Here is a 15928-nt window from a genome sequence, read left to right as displayed (position 1 = left end):
ATTTTTTAAAAAATTCTTTGTAGAGACAAGGTCTCACTAAACTGAGGCTTAAAACATTTTTAAGAACAAAAAAAAGTGCTATCAGCTTTTGATTAATTCTATATTTACAATTTCTAGGAAATAAACTCTGACTTATCCAAGTTTTTGGTTTTTGTAATAAATCAAACTCACTAGTGGCAACTAATCAAAGGTACTGTGGCTTCCAACCCTGGCTATACATCAGAATCACCTGTGAGAAGCCACCAATGCCAGGTGCCACCCCAGGCCTGTTAAATCAGAATTTTCAAGGTTGGGGGTTGGTTACCTACATTTTTTTTAAGTTTGAAAAGTGATTCTTATAGAGAGTACAAAACCACTACATTGACTTAATTTAGATACAGAACATGAAAAACAAGTAAATCAAAATTTCATAGAACTAGGATTCAACATTCATTCAACAATATGTTTAAGTGCCTATGTGCCAAGCACACTGCATTAGGGAAATATAAATTTTAAAAAGTGGTATTTTTCCCTTGAAAAGTTTATAGCCTAGCAGAAGAGAACAGATACATAAGCAGGTAATTATGCTAACAGAGCCTAATTTCTGTAGCAAAAGGAATTATAGAGTATCATGGGATAAGATAGGTGAAACTCCAAGTTAGAGAGTCAGATTTCCTGGAGGAAGTAATGTTTGAAATAAATTTTAACAGAAGTGAAATCCAGTGTCCATCCATAGGTTTAACTTTAAAGATTAACTCAGTAAGTATTTACAGAGATCCTTCTTTACCACTTACCAATATCAGCCTCCAGTTGCTGGAGTAGGCCCATGTTACCTGAACAGTATTCTGGAGTTATGTATACAATCCGGTATTTGCCTCTGTAAAAACAAACAAACAAACAAAAAAAACAGGAAAGGAAACATATTAACAATAAAGAAAACAATCATCTCAAGGAATTACAACTTAAAATCAAAATACCTGATGAATGTTTAAATACTTTATGTCACGAAAATCTAAAAGATTGCTATATACATGCAGAGAATGCTTACCTCTTCTGAGAGAAAAATGAGGATGACTCACTAAAGACTAAATATAAAAATAAAGCCCTATTGTATTTTCCAAACCCAATTCCAGTCTCTTCCTAAGGGCTGGCTAATTTCTTTTAAGTGGGATCTATGAGACATTCCTTTATCCTTAATACAAAATTCAATATACACTTATGCTAGCTTGAGTTAATTTCTATCCTGGGTAGACAGAATCCTAATTAAGACACTGTTTGTAACAAGGCTAGGTCTGGGGCAAAATATTTACAGAGTCTGTGCTCCATTCTATGAAATGAAGACCTAGATCAAACCAAATGTAATGAAACTTAATTTTCTATATGGAAAGACTTTAAAAGCATTCACCTATCCATTCAACCGATGTTTAAGTGTCTACTGTGCGCCAGGCACTGTGCTTTCACCAGGAATCAAATATTAACAAAACCGATATGCCTTTACCTTTATGAAATTAACATTGTATTCTAATTAACATAGGAAACAGTATAAAGAATAAGCTCTGGGCCGGGCGCAGTGGCTCAAGCCTGTAATCCCAGCACTTTGGGAGGCCGAGACGGGCGGATCACGAGGTCAGGAGATCGAGACCATCCTGGCTAACACGGTGAAACCCCGTCTCTACTAAAAAATACAAAAAACTAGCCGGGCGAGGTGGCGGGCGCCTGTAGTCCCAGCTCCTCGGGAGGCTGAGGCAGGAGAATGGCGTAAACCCGGGAGGCGGAGCTTGCAGTGAGCTGAGATCCGGCCACTGCACTCCAGTCCGGGCGACAGAGCGCGACTCCGCCTCAAAAAAAAAAAAAAAAGAATAAGCTCTGATGTCAAACTGCCCAGTTCTACTTCTTACAAGGTAAGTGATGTTAGCCAAGTTACTTTACCATGCCCAGTTTCTTTGGTAAAAAACAGTGACAATAATTATCAAGACAGCTAATTGTTTCGATATCTAGATTCAAGGTAAACTCAATCAAAATCCCAGCAGGCACTTTGGTTGAAAAGGTGATGCTGACATGCTCACAGAAATACAAAGGACATAGAATAGCCAGAAAAACTCTGAAAGAAAAGAACAAAGCTAGAGGCCTTGCACTATCTGATTTCCAGGTTTATTATAAAGCTATAGTAATCAAGACACCAATCCAGACAGACATAGATCCACAGAACACAGAATAGAGAGTGCAGCAAATGACCCACACATATGCAGTCAATTTATTTTTGACAAACGTACAAAGTCAATTCAGTGTAAAAGCATCGTCTTTTTTAAAAATGGAGCTGGAACAATATGTGAAAAATATTTAAACTGTAATCAATACCTCCTACAATAGACAACATTTACTAAAAATGAATCATAAATCTAAATGTAAAACTTAAAACTATAAAACTTTTAGGAGAAAACATAACAGCAAATCTTTGCAACCTTGGGTCAAAACACTAAAAGCAAAAATCCCTAAAAAAACAAATAGACAAACTGGACTTTATCAAAATGAAAAACTGCTGCTCTTCAGAAGAACTGTGTGGAAAGTATGAAAAGTCATAAACTAGGAGAAAATGTTTTCAAAGCATATATCAACTAAAGAATTTATATTCAGAATACAGAAATGACTATCAAAACTCAATAAGTAAAAATAAGCAGAAGATTTGAACAGACACTTCCTCAAAGAAGATATACAGATGGCCAGTAAGTGTATGAAAATATGTTCAATATAATTAGTCATTAGGGAAAAGCAAACTAAAAATAAAATGAGACACTATTAGAATGGCTTAAATTAAAGATCAGCTAGACTAAGTGATGGCAAGGATGGGGAGGAACTGGACCTCTCATACACTGCTGGTGGGAACATCCCATGATACAATCACTCTAAAAAGCTCGATAGTTTCTTAAACAAAGAATTAAAAAATAGTCCAGTAATTCCACTCTTAGGCATATATGCAAAAGCGTTGAAAATGTATGTTTATAAAAAAATTGGTACACAAATGTTCATAGCACCATTATTCATAACAGCCAAAAAGGAAACAACCCAAATGTTCATCACTGATGAATGAATTTTTTAAAATGTGTATGCCCATACTATGGAATATTATTCAGTCATAAAAAAGACTGAATGAAGTACTGATATGATTATGCTAAGTGGAAGAAGCCAGACACAAAAGACCATATACTGTATGAGTTCATTTATAGACATATCCAGAAGAGGCAAATCATAGAGACAGAAAATAGAATAGTGGTTGGAAGTGGGTAGAACAGAGTCAAAAGGCCGGGCAGATTGGCTCACGCCTGTAATCCCAGTGTTTTGGAAGGCTGAGGTGGGACAATTACTTGAGCCCAGGAGTTTGAGAACAACCTAGGCAACAGAGCAAAATCTCATCTCTATTAAAAATTAAACAAATTAGCCAGGTATGGTAACTTGTGCCTACAGTTCCAGCACTTAGGAGACTGAGGTGGGAAGATCGATTGAGCCCAGGAAATCAAGGCTGCAGTGAACCATGATCATGCCAGTGCACTCCAGCCCGGGTGACAAGGGGAGACCCTGTCTCAGAAAAAAAGAAAAGAAAATAAAAGGGACAATAGGGAATGACCACATAATGGGTACGGAAATTCTTTTGGGAGTTAGGAAAATGTTCTGGAATTAATATATAGTAATATATTATATATATAATATATAATATTACTATATATTATATAGCAATAATGTTATATATTATATATTATACTATATATTATTACTACACCAAAACCCACTGGACTTTAGTAATGATTACAATGGTAAAAGTGGCTGGGCGTAGTGGCTCATACCTATAATCCCAGCACTTTGGGAGGCCGAGGAGGGCAGATCACGAGGTCAGGAGATAGAGACCATTCCTGGCTAATACGGTGAAACGCCACCTCTACTAAAAGTATAAAAAAATTAGCCGGGCGTCATGGCGGATGCCTGTAGTCCCATCTACTTGGGAGGCTGAGGCAGGAGAATGGCATGAACCTAGGGGATGGAGCTTGCAGTGAGCCAAGATCGCACCACTGCACTCCAGCCTGGGCAACAGAGCAAGACTCCATCTCAAAATAAAATAAAATTTAAAAATGGTAAAAGTTATGTTCTGTGAATTTTATCTCAATTAGAAAAAAGAAAGTTAAACATATATCCATCACATGTTCCAGTCATTCCACTCCTTCATATATAATCAATAAAATGAAAACATATGTCCATACAAAGACTTATATATGAATGTTCACAGCAGCTTTATTTGTAATAAGTCAAAACTGGAAACAATCCAAATGTCTATCAGGTGAATGGATAAACAACTTGTTGGATATCCATAAAATGTAATCCACTTAACAATAAGAGGAATGAACTATTACTCAATGTAATAACATGGATGAATCTCAAAATAATTATGCTGCATTATTTAAACCAGACAAAATAAAGAGCACATAAAATATGATTGACTCCATGTATATATAATTTTAGAAAACGCAAACTAGTCTACAGTAACAGGAAGGAGATCAGCAATTACCTGGTGACTGGGATTGAAACAAAAAGGTAAACTTTGTGGGTGACGAATATGTTCATTATCTGGATGAGGGTTTCGTGAGTGCATACCTGTGCCAAAACTTATCAAATTATACTTTCTCAGCATATAAAATTTATTGTAAGTCAATTATACCTCAATAAAGGTGATTTAAAATGCTTAGAAAAAAAGAAAACATGTTCACAAAAAATATTTTTACAAGGATGTGTATAGCAGCTTTATTAGTAACAGTCCAAAACTAGAAAAATAGCCTAGGTGTCTATCAATAAGAAAATGTAAAAACAAACTGTGCTATATTCAATGAAATACAATAAAATAACACTCAGATATTTAAAAAAACAAACAAACAACTATGCCGGGTGCAGTGGTTCACACCTGTAATCCCAGCACTTTGGAAGGCCAAGGCAGGACGATCGCTTTCTAATTTTATCTCAGAAAAAAGAAAGTTAAACATATATCCACCACAGGATCCAGTCATCCTACTCCTTGATATGTATCAATAAAATGAAAACATATATCCATACAAAGACTTATATGTGAATGTTCATAGCAGCTTTATTTGTAATAATCCAAAACTGGAAACAATCCTGAGGCCAGGAGTTCAAGACCAGCCTGGGCAACCAAGCAAGATCCTGTCTCTACAAAAAATTTAATAATTAGCCAGGCATAGTGGAACATGCCAGTGGCCCTAGGTACTTGGGAGGCAGGAAGATAGCTTGAGCCCACTAGTTAGAGGCTGCAGTAAGCTATGATTGCACCACTGTACTCTAGCCTGGGTGACAGGAGACCGTGTCTATAAAAAACAAAAACAAAACAAAACAAAACCAAAAACTACTGATACATGCAACAGCATGGAAGAATCTCAGAAACATTACACCAAATGAAAGACGTCTCACACAAAAGAGTTCATATTGTGTCAACACATTTATATGGCATTCTACCAAACTACGGTAGAGAAAATCAGAGCAGAGGCTTGCCTAGGATGGAGGATGGAAGGACAGACTGCGGAGAGACATGAAGAAACTTTCTAGAGTGTCAGTAATATTCTATATCTTCTTAGAGGTTTGGTTTACATCTTTGTATTTATCAAAACTCAGTAAATACATGTGTATCTCATGTGTATGTATATACTAATATGTATGTAAAGAAAGCAGCTGCTTAATGGGCAGGGGTGTTCTTTTGGGAGTGATGAAAATGTTCTGAATTAGAACACGCATATATATGCATATATATTAATATATGTGTGTGTATGTATATACATGTGTATATATGTTTGTGTGTACATATATATATACACATGCACACAAAATGGGTGTGTGTATGTGTGGCTGAGATGATATTCTCCTTAGGAATTACATCATGATAGAATTGGTTGGGCAAGAGACCTAGAATCCAGTCCCTGATCAGTCAGTCATTGAATGACTTTGGGCAAATTACTTGTCTCTGAGCCTCAGTTTTCTCATCTATAAAATGAGACAAATCTTGATACTCTCCAACTTCTCTTCCAAAACCAAAATTTTTATAATTCTATGACTACAATGCGAATCTTATAGCCCAAGAACTGAGAATAACAGATTTCTTCAAGTTTGAAGGATTTAAAAAGTAACAGTCCTGCAAAGGTACTATAAAAAGAAAGTGCATTTTAAAATCATGGACTTTTCTTCAGGCATTTAATAAAATTTGTTTGTGTACAAAATTCTCTCATATACCACAGACATCTGACCACATGATTAGAAATCACAGAAATTACTCACAACTTCCTCAGCAACATGTAATTCACCCATGTAACAAACTTGCTCATGCAGCCCCATGAATCCAAATTAAAAGTTGAGGGGAAAAAAATTACTCACAATTTAATGTCTGTTAGAACATTTTCTGACTGTGCTGATCCAAGGAAGCAAGTTGGGATGTTTGACATTCTATAAGAAGAAAAACAAATATTCTGGCCCCGTGTACACACTACACATATCAATTTGATTCTTAAGTGAGCAAGAATAAAGAAATATAATAATGTATATTCCTGTTCTTTGCAATTTTCTTTTTTGTCCCTTACTAACTTGATAAGCAAATGTCTTCAAGGGCCTTATCAGAATGCAAGTTTTTAAGGTGGGTCTTTGAAAGAGACTGTAAGTTCAGGGCAGCAGGGGATGACCGGGAGGGTAAAGGAATAGGTTGCTAGAACCTATTCCTTCTATCTAACTGTATGTTTGTACTCATTAACCAACAATAGGGTAACTATAGTTAACAACAATAATACTGTATATTTCAAAGCAACTCGAAGAAAAGATTAGAAATGTTCCCAGCACAAAGAAATGATAAACGTTCAAGCTGATGAACAAATGCCCTGATTTGATCAAGTGTATTTTATATGAGTGTATCAAAATACTACAGTACCCCATGAATATGTAAAGATATTATGTATCAATTTAAAAACAGATTGCAAGCTCAGGTTGAAGAAGCTGAAAAATTTTTCATAGATAAAAAATATACTTCCATGTATACACTTCTTATCAAGCTAAAAAGCAAGCATAACAGAAACAGAAAATAATTTTGAGATATTCAGTGTAAACCAGCATAAAGTAATAATGGTTTTTAAAAGAATTTTATCAGGGCCACCTGGTAGCTTTGAATTACAGAGAACACAAGAAAGAAGATAAGCTCTTCCACGAAAGTGTCATTTATTACTGATAAAGATAAAGCAATACCTGCAGAAATGTGTTATTGTGAACTAGATTTTAACATGCATGATGGATCAGATGTTTCACCCGCAGAAGAAAAAAAGAGGGTGATGCTGCAGCAATGATAACATGACTTACTTAAGCTGTAGCACTTGGTCTTCCATCAGAGAAATAAGGGGAGAGATGACAAGGCCAATCTTGCCTACATAAACAGGTGGATACTGGAAGCACAAACTCTTTCCATATCCTTGAAATGAAAAAAATATGCTCATAGAAATAAAAATAAACCTTTGACGCTTTCATTTCTTTTTACAATGTACTTATACAGATGAATGGTCAATACTAGTATGCTATCTTTCTAAAAGCTAATTGATACATAAATCTGAGCATCTGTTCTCTGTTCACTCTCTTCTATATTTTACATCATTTGTAGTTGCATTTGTATTTTGAGAGGTTAATGAAAGATTATTTCAAACTCTTCATGCTTTATTTTTAAAGGATTAGGTTATTTGCTTAAATACAACTTACCAGTTGCCATGACAGCAACATTATCTCTTCTTTCTTCCAATACTGAATGAATCACTTTCCACTGAACTCTTGAAGGTGAAAAGCAAAAAGCTATTTTGTTTTATTAATAAGAAACCCAAGGTACAAATTAAAATCCATTCAATTTTTCATTTCCTTTAATAGAATTTATTTTCGAACTTCATACATAAATCTGCACAAACCTGGAACTTTAAAACAATGAATGCCATTTGAGCAACCTCCCATTCAAGCTAACTAACAACTACCATTTGGTATATGTATTAAATTTCATTACATATATCTAAAGTAAAAAACAGATTCTAAGCTCCATAGTAGATATCCAAAAGAATCAATACTTCAAAATAATAAGAGAAATGATCCAGGGACAAGGACTGACTGAAAAGGGAAATCAGGGAACTCTGTGAGGTGACGATAATAATATCTCTTAATAAGAATTTGGGTTACATGGGTATGCACATGTATACTTAAAATTTGCAAATGTACACTTAAAAAGTTTTATATTTCCTTACATGCAAATTTTACATCAAAAGAAAAAACTGTAAGTAAATATTTAACTCGTTAATAATTTACATGCTGAAATCCTTAGGTGGAAGTGTAATGGTGTCCTTAATTGACTCTGAGATGCATATTAAAACTGGAATGAATTAATGGATGGATAGAGAGATATGAACGTGATACGTGATAAAACAAGTATAGTCATGATAGTAGAATTTAGGTGGTGGGAATACAGACATGCACAGAAAAAAAACTATTTCAACTTTACTACATCTTAGAAAATTTTCTTAATATCATGGGAAAAACCAATTGGAGAGGTGGTCTTCTGGCATGCTGTTAATGACCTATTCTTAACTAAGTACTGGCTACAGGGTGCCCAGTTTATGAAAATTCATTGATCTCTACACCATGTGCACTTTTCTGTATGTAAGACATAAATAAAAAATGTTTAAGATCAAAAGAAAAGAGGAAAGAAATACTTCAGTAGATTACATTTTAAATTCTCAGAATAGGAAAAATCCAGTCTAGATTTTCACATGCTTATTAGTTTTATTCATATTTACTTGTTCATTTCATTCTTATTCATCTCATTTAATCCTTACAAAAATGTGCCTGTTAGATGTAAACATATTTTGAGTACATTAAAATAGATAAGATTATCACTATTCCTCAAATTGTTGTATTAAGAACTTCTAGTACATCTGCATGTTCTGGGTAATATACACAAAACAGGCACATAGACACTCGTTTAATGAAAAACAAGTCAGTATTAAATTAACACTTATTTATAAGTATCTTTAAACAAGTTTCTACTCAGAACTGCTCAGTTAAAGGAAAACCATTTTTCCTCACTTATCAAAAACAATTTGCAGAAATGAATTTTATACAAATTATCACTTTGAAATAATTTTGTAGTCACATAGAAAAAAGTGTGGCATGTATAACCATAGTAAGGTTGTGCTGTTGCTGTTAAGTAGACAGGTTATTTGCCTTTTCCCTTGTTTTAAAGAGAATACTAAATATGTGATTTGATTAACTGAGATTATACTCACGGTTTAAAAGTGGAATGGCCAAAGTACATCTTGAGGCAAGTAACTTGCTCTTCATTGGGTGCTGGCAACAAAGAGTCTTGAAATAAAATAAAATGGGCATTTATGTTCAAATAGAAAAATACCACATAGAGGGAGAAAACAGGTCATTTCATTGGCTTCTTTGAAAGAATACAGTGATAGCTACCATTGGTTAATGTTTTCTGTTTTTCAATTTCAATATAAATTGGTCTTCTGGGTACCATATATGACACTTGGATTACTTTTAAGTATTAGAATTTTGTTGTGATTCACACTTTGCCAGGACTATTAAAAAAAAAAACTGATGTTTTAGAATCAGGAATACTTCTAAAGGCTAACATTTAAATGTTATAACATAACAATCCAAATGTTATAATATAACCAACCTTCAATTAATAGTAATCAGAAATTACATTAGTGCTACACTAAAAAAGTCCACAGATAAAATATTCGTTTTAGTTACCTAAAGCTAAATGTAGTTACACCTAAATTTAGTTACCAAAATCTCATTTAGTTTAGTTACCTAAATCTAATTTAGTTAGGAAAAGTTAGTTACCTACATCTTTGGTCAAAATTCTAACTGCACAGCACAATGAAGTTACGTTAGCTCTGCCCAACTCACTTTCCCTGTCCACAGTGAGCTTGAAAGATTCCTGAGTAGCCAAGAAAGGGCAATACAAAGAATCAAGATAATTTACCACGAAACAATGAAAGTTCATTATTAGAGTTCTCAGCTTTAATAATTCTAAATGAGAACTATAATGATTTGGAGAAATCACATCTGTATTTCATACAAAAAAACAAAGGGAAAGGTATTTTTATCATCATAATGCAACTATTACTCTATTTTTGTAAGTAGTAAGATTGTGCTTTATGGAGACAAAAGCACTAAGGAGACAAAAGCTTATAAGGATCCAATAATTAATTATATGCCACAAAGTCCCTGACCTCCAAACCATCCAGAACTGGATCCTAAGTTAAATTCAGTGGTAGGAATCACAGGTGAGTCATTTCAAACACACTCCAGTGCTTACCCTTATCATCATCTTCTTCCTCTTCATTAGCTTCATTTTCATCATCTTCTTCTTTAGTTGGAAGACCCAGATTTCTTTCCATATCTAAGCATTTAGAATGAGTTGGTTCTACCGTGCCACTATTGAGGTTTTCTAAAGACTGAAAGTTTAAAAGAAATTTTAAAAGCAAAACCACTGACAGTGTCGCATCTTTTTCACCAAACACAAAAGGACTATTATTAACAGGGCCTACAATTTTGTTGAAAGCTGGCAGATGTGCAAGCCATACTACAAAAGAACATGTGTGCTCCAGTTTAAATATGTGCTCATGAATGGTTTCTAAGGCGCAAGGCCAAAGATGGAACATTTCCAGCAAAAACAAGGCTCATTAATAGCATATAATAAACTGCCCCTGAGGAAAGCTATCATAAATTTTAAATTTGGATAATTTAAAACATTTTTTCTTTATTGCACTTCAATATTTTCAATTCCCAAGTAGTAAACGTGGATTTTAATGTTATTTTTGTAACAAGTTTCTCTATATCATGTCAGTCACATTATTTTTGAATAAGGCTGAAACTATAAGCAAACAATAAATGTGTTTTGGAATTCTCAAAACAACAAAAGATTCCAATCATTTTAGAAAAGGAATTTTACAAACATGAAATAAAGTTATTTGTTTTTATTTTGGCTTGACAGTATCTGACATTCTCCCCTAAATAAAGATTATCTATTTCAAGAATATTTCGGCCGGGCGCGGTGGCTCAAGCCTGTAATCCCAGCACTTTGGGAGGCCGAGAGGGGCGGATCACGAGGTCAGCAGATCGAGACCATCCTGGCTAACACAGTGAAACCCCATCTCTACTAAAAAATACAAAAAAAAACTAGCCGGGCGAGGTGGCGGGCGCCTGTAGCCCCAGCTACTCGGGAGGCTGAGGCAGGAGAATGGCCTAAACCTGGGAGGCGGAGCTTGCAGTGAGCTGAGATCCGGCCACTGCACTCCAGCCCGGGCGACAGAGCGAGACTCCATCTCACAACAAAAAAAAAAAAAAAAAAGAATATTTCAAAATTGTTCCATCTATAACATTTTTTAACCATGAAGAGACAGGAAGACTTTATTAAACTACAGTTTTAACTTTCTCTTTTTATTAAACCTTTTATATAATATTTTCATTTTGAAGGTTTTTTTTTTTTTAAAAGTATGTTCATTTCAAGCCTGAAGGCAGAAAAAAGAAGTGCTTCTGTTTCTGTTTGCTTTATTTTATTCAAGTCCACAGACATACTTAGAATGCATTTTTAAAACAGAGTTCTCTAACATGGGCATCCAGGTTGCCTTCTAAGAGATTTAATGTATATGTTTGTAGACGTCCACAAGTTTCCTATAAATGTACTATTGGAACAGTACTTCTCAGAGAAATGGATAATCAACAACAAAATACAATTCAGTATTTATGTTCTAGTTTTACTGTTAGCTAATATTTATTAAACACTTACTAAATGTCAGGCTCTATACTAAGCTCTTCACAAGCAACATCTTAAATAGTAATTATAAAACTGAGTATCAAAGAAGCTAAGAAACTTCCCCAAAGTCACACAGCTACTAACTGGAAAAGCTGGGATTCAAACCTACATCTGAATCACAATCTAGTCATTTTTTTCTTTTTTTTAATTGAGACAGGGTCTCACTCTGTCACCCAGGCTAGAGTGCAGTGGCATGGTCATGGCTAACTGCAGCCTCAACCTCCTCAGGCTCAGGTGATCCTCCCACCTCAGCCTCCCAAGTAGCTGGGACTATAGGCACACACCACCAAACCCAGTCAATTCTTGTATTCTTCTGTAGAGATGGGGTTTTGCCATGTTGCCCAGGCTGGTCTCAAACTCCTAGAATGAAGTGATCCTATTGCCTCGGCCTCCCAAAGTGCTGAGATTACATGATTGAGCCACCATGCCTGGCCCTAGAATATACATTCTTACTCACTACTTGGTCTCAAAACTAAAAAAGTCAGGAAATTAATCTCATTTCATAAAAATAAAAAAACTCATCAACCTAAAGATTAGGAATAAAAAAAATGCATAATGGTGAACTTCTGTGTTTTTCTTCATTTTTTACTTAATTTAGCTACACTGGCTTTTCGTATTATACATCTTTGGTTCATAACACCTGACAAAGAAATTAGAGGTAAAGGAATAGAAAATATATAAATCATAAACTAGTATTTTCAATCTCGATAATAAATGAGAGTAAAACTGAACCATTTAATCCATCCGAAAAGTATATAAAATACCTATAGTAAATAATACCAAAGGAAGAAAAGATGATTATTGAATGTATAAAAACAAAACTTCCGAATAAAAATGGATACACATGAATTGGAAGACAGGAAATGCAACTTCAATACTGGAGAGCTGAATCGCTACCCATATTCCAGGAAAAAATTACAAGAAAGTAACACAAGAAGGAACACAGGGCTGGATGCAGCAGCTCATGCCTGCAATCCCAGCACGTTGGGTGGCTGAGGCCAGGGGATCACTTGAGCCCAGGAGTTTAAGACCACCCTGGACAACATGGTGAAACCCCACCTCTACAAAAAATATAAAAATAAGCCTGATGTGGGTGCATGCCTGCAATCCCAGCTACTCGGGAGGCTTATGCAAAAGGATCACTTGAGCCCAGGAGGTGAAGGTTGCAGTGAGCCGAGATGGCGCAACTGCACTCCAGCCTGGGTGACAGAGTGAGACCCTATTTCAAAATAAAAAACAAGAAGGAACAAAGAAAGCACATTTAAAATTAGTATATTACCTCTAACCCATTATTCATAGACTACGTAAAAGAAACATGAATTGGAAAATGTGAAATCTAGTGTTACGTAATTACTAGCAATTTTATTGTGGTGCAACCTGGTTTAGAAATAGTTAATATTTTACTTAATTAAATGTGCTTTGGAAAGAACTTGAAGTAATGTTTTTGTAATTGTAAACATACCTTAAGCATCTCCATTTCTAAATCTTCATCACTCTCAATTACATAAGATGTATCGGTTTCATTATTAGTGGGAGATAAATGCTTTAAAAAAAAGTATTAGGCATTAATTTCCAATATAATTGACTTCATATCCTCTTTCTGCAGAATAAAGCTCCTATGTACTAGATATCTTTAGACAACTTCCTCTTCCCTAATGAATATATAACATATATTTACATGTTTATATGATAGATAAAAAAGGAAGAGAGAGAAGAATGAGCAGAGAAAGAATCAAAGAGAAAGAAAATAATACAGTTAGGAATACAAAGTTAGATAAAGAGACAAAATAAAATCTCTGCTCTAAACAAGAATACAAAATGACAAGTTCAACTCAGGTCAAACAATGTCAAACTGTGTCTCCCAAAGTTTTTGAGTATAAGAACTCTTCACAACGTTGAAAAATGCCGTACGAAGAACAATAGTTGTTCTTTGACATCCACTGATTTAAAAAAGATTGCAAAAAACTACTATGATTGTAATATCTTTAAATAAATCAGTATTTTACAAATAGCATTCTCTATATCATTGAAAAGTAGTGTCAGAGATGTTATTTATTCAGTCTATTGCCAATGTTTGGGTATGAGGAAACTTTTCAATAATTTGGCAATCTCCAGGAACTAAGTGTCCAACAAGATGGGATCCCCCACAAAAATCCATAGAAAGAAAACTCTCAAAAAATGCCAAATATTTAAACAGGAAGTAGGAAAAGGAAGTACAGCCTTAATTAATCTGCAAAATGTAAGCAATAAAAAAAATTGAAAATAAACTTTTTACTAGGAAGAAAAGTTTTTTTTTAAAAAAAGTTATTTTACTTCTTATTTGATAAAGAAAACAATACTAATAATTAGTACCCAATAAAAAATGGTAATAATTGGTGTAAAAGATGGCAGTCAAATCATGAAATCCAAGGCCAGGTGCGGTGGCTCACACCTATAATCCCAGCACTTTGGGAGGCCAAGGCAGGTGGATCACTTGAGGTCAGGAGTTCGAGACCAGCATGGATAACATGTTGAAACCCTGTCTCTACTAAAAATATAAAAATTATCCAGGCATGATGGCGCACACCCGTAATCCCAGCTAATCGGGAGGCTTATGCAGGAGGATCACTTGAGCCCAGGAGGTGAAGGTTGCAGTGAGCCGAGATGGCGCAACTGCACTCCAGCCTGGGTGACAGAGTGAGACCCTATTTCAAAATAAAAAACAAGAAGGAACAAGAAAAGCACATTTAAAATTAGTATATTACCTCTAACCCATTATTCATAGACTACGTAAAAGAAACATGAATTGGAAAACGTGAAATCTAATGTTACGTAATTACTAGCAATTTTATTGTGGTGGAACCTGGTTTAGAAATAGTTAATATTTTACTTAATTAAATGTGCTTTGGAAAGAACTTGAAGTAATGTTTTTGTAATTGTAAACATACCTTAAGCATCTCCATTTCTAAATCTTCATCACTCTCAATTACATAGGATGTATCGTTTTCATTATTAGTGGGAGATAAATGCTTTAAAAAAAAGTATTAGGCATTAATTTCCAATATAATTGACTTCATATCCTCTTTCTGCAGAATAAAGCGCCTATGTACTAGATATCTTTAGACAACTTCCTCTTCCCTAATGGATATATAATATATATTTACATGTTCATATGATAGATAAAAAAGGGACAGAAGAATGAACAAAGAAACAGACAACCAAAGAGAAAGAAAGAAATATAGTTAGGAATGCAAAGTTAGATAAAGAGACAAAATAAAATCCCTGCTCTAAACAAGAATACAAAATGACAAGTTCAACTCAGGTCAAACAATGTCAAACTGTGTCTCCCAAAGTTTTTGAGTGTAAGAACTCTTCACAACGTTGAAAAATGCCGTACAAAGAACAATAGTGGTTCTTTGACATCCACTGATTTAAAAAAGATTGCAAAAAACTACTATGATTGTAATATCTTTAAATAAATCAGTATTTTACAAATAGCATTCTCTATATCATTGAAAAATAGTGTCAGAGATGTTATTTATTCAGTCTATTGCCAATGTTTGGGTATAAGGAAACTTTTCAATAATTTGTCAATCTCCAGGAACTAAGCGTCCAACAAGATGGGATTCCCCCACAAAAATCCATAGAAAGAAAACCCTCAAAAAATGCCAAGTATTTAAACAGGAAGTAGGAAAAAGAAGTACAGCCTTCATTAACCTGCAAAATTTAAGCAATAAAAAAAATTGAAAATAAGCTTTTTACTAGGAAAAAAAGTTCTATTTTTTTAAAAGTTCTTTTACTTCTTATTTAATGAATAAAGAAAACAATACTAATAATTGGTACCCAATAAAAAATGGCAATAATTGGTGTAAAAGATGTCAGTCAAATCACGAAATCCAAGCCAGGTGCAGTGACTCACACCTGTAATCCCAGCACTTTGGGAGGCCAAGGCAGGCGGATCACTTGAGGTCAGGAGTTCGAGATCAGCATGGCCAACATGGTGAAACCAGATCTCTACTAAAAATACAAAAATTAGCCAGGTGTGTGGCGGGTACCTGTAATCCCAGCTACTTGGGA

General features: G+C 34.6%; 1 protein-coding gene across 9 annotated transcripts in view; it reads right to left on the bottom strand.

Annotated features, from left to right (window-relative positions):
• WRN (WRN RecQ like helicase) overlaps nucleotides 1-15928 on the bottom strand; it is a 144096-nt gene that overhangs the window by 75343 nt on the left and 52825 nt on the right. For 8 of the 9 annotated variants that reach the window (XM_033230369.1, XM_033230414.1, XM_033230434.1 and 5 more), the window contains 8 exons: nucleotides 14800-14880; nucleotides 13335-13415; nucleotides 10373-10511; nucleotides 9321-9396; nucleotides 7756-7823; nucleotides 7366-7474; nucleotides 6400-6468; nucleotides 774-856 (listed from right to left, as the gene is read on the bottom strand). In XM_033230369.1, coding sequence (XP_033086260.1) covers nucleotides 774-856; nucleotides 6400-6468; nucleotides 7366-7474; nucleotides 7756-7823; nucleotides 9321-9396; nucleotides 10373-10511; nucleotides 13335-13415; nucleotides 14800-14880 — 706 coding nt within the window. The remainder of the gene's footprint in view (nucleotides 1-773; nucleotides 857-6399; nucleotides 6469-7365; nucleotides 7475-7755; nucleotides 7824-9320; nucleotides 9397-10372; nucleotides 10512-13334; nucleotides 13416-14799; nucleotides 14881-15928) is intronic. The other variant, XM_033230424.1, reaches the window with a different exon arrangement.

The sequence above is a fragment of the Trachypithecus francoisi genome, unplaced genomic scaffold (assembly GCF_009764315.1).
Source record: "Trachypithecus francoisi isolate TF-2019V2 unplaced genomic scaffold, Tfra_2.0 Contig01440, whole genome shotgun sequence".
In the NCBI taxonomy this organism is placed as follows: Eukaryota; Metazoa; Chordata; class Mammalia; order Primates; family Cercopithecidae; genus Trachypithecus; species Trachypithecus francoisi.
This window is presented reverse-complemented; position numbering and strand designations above follow the sequence as displayed.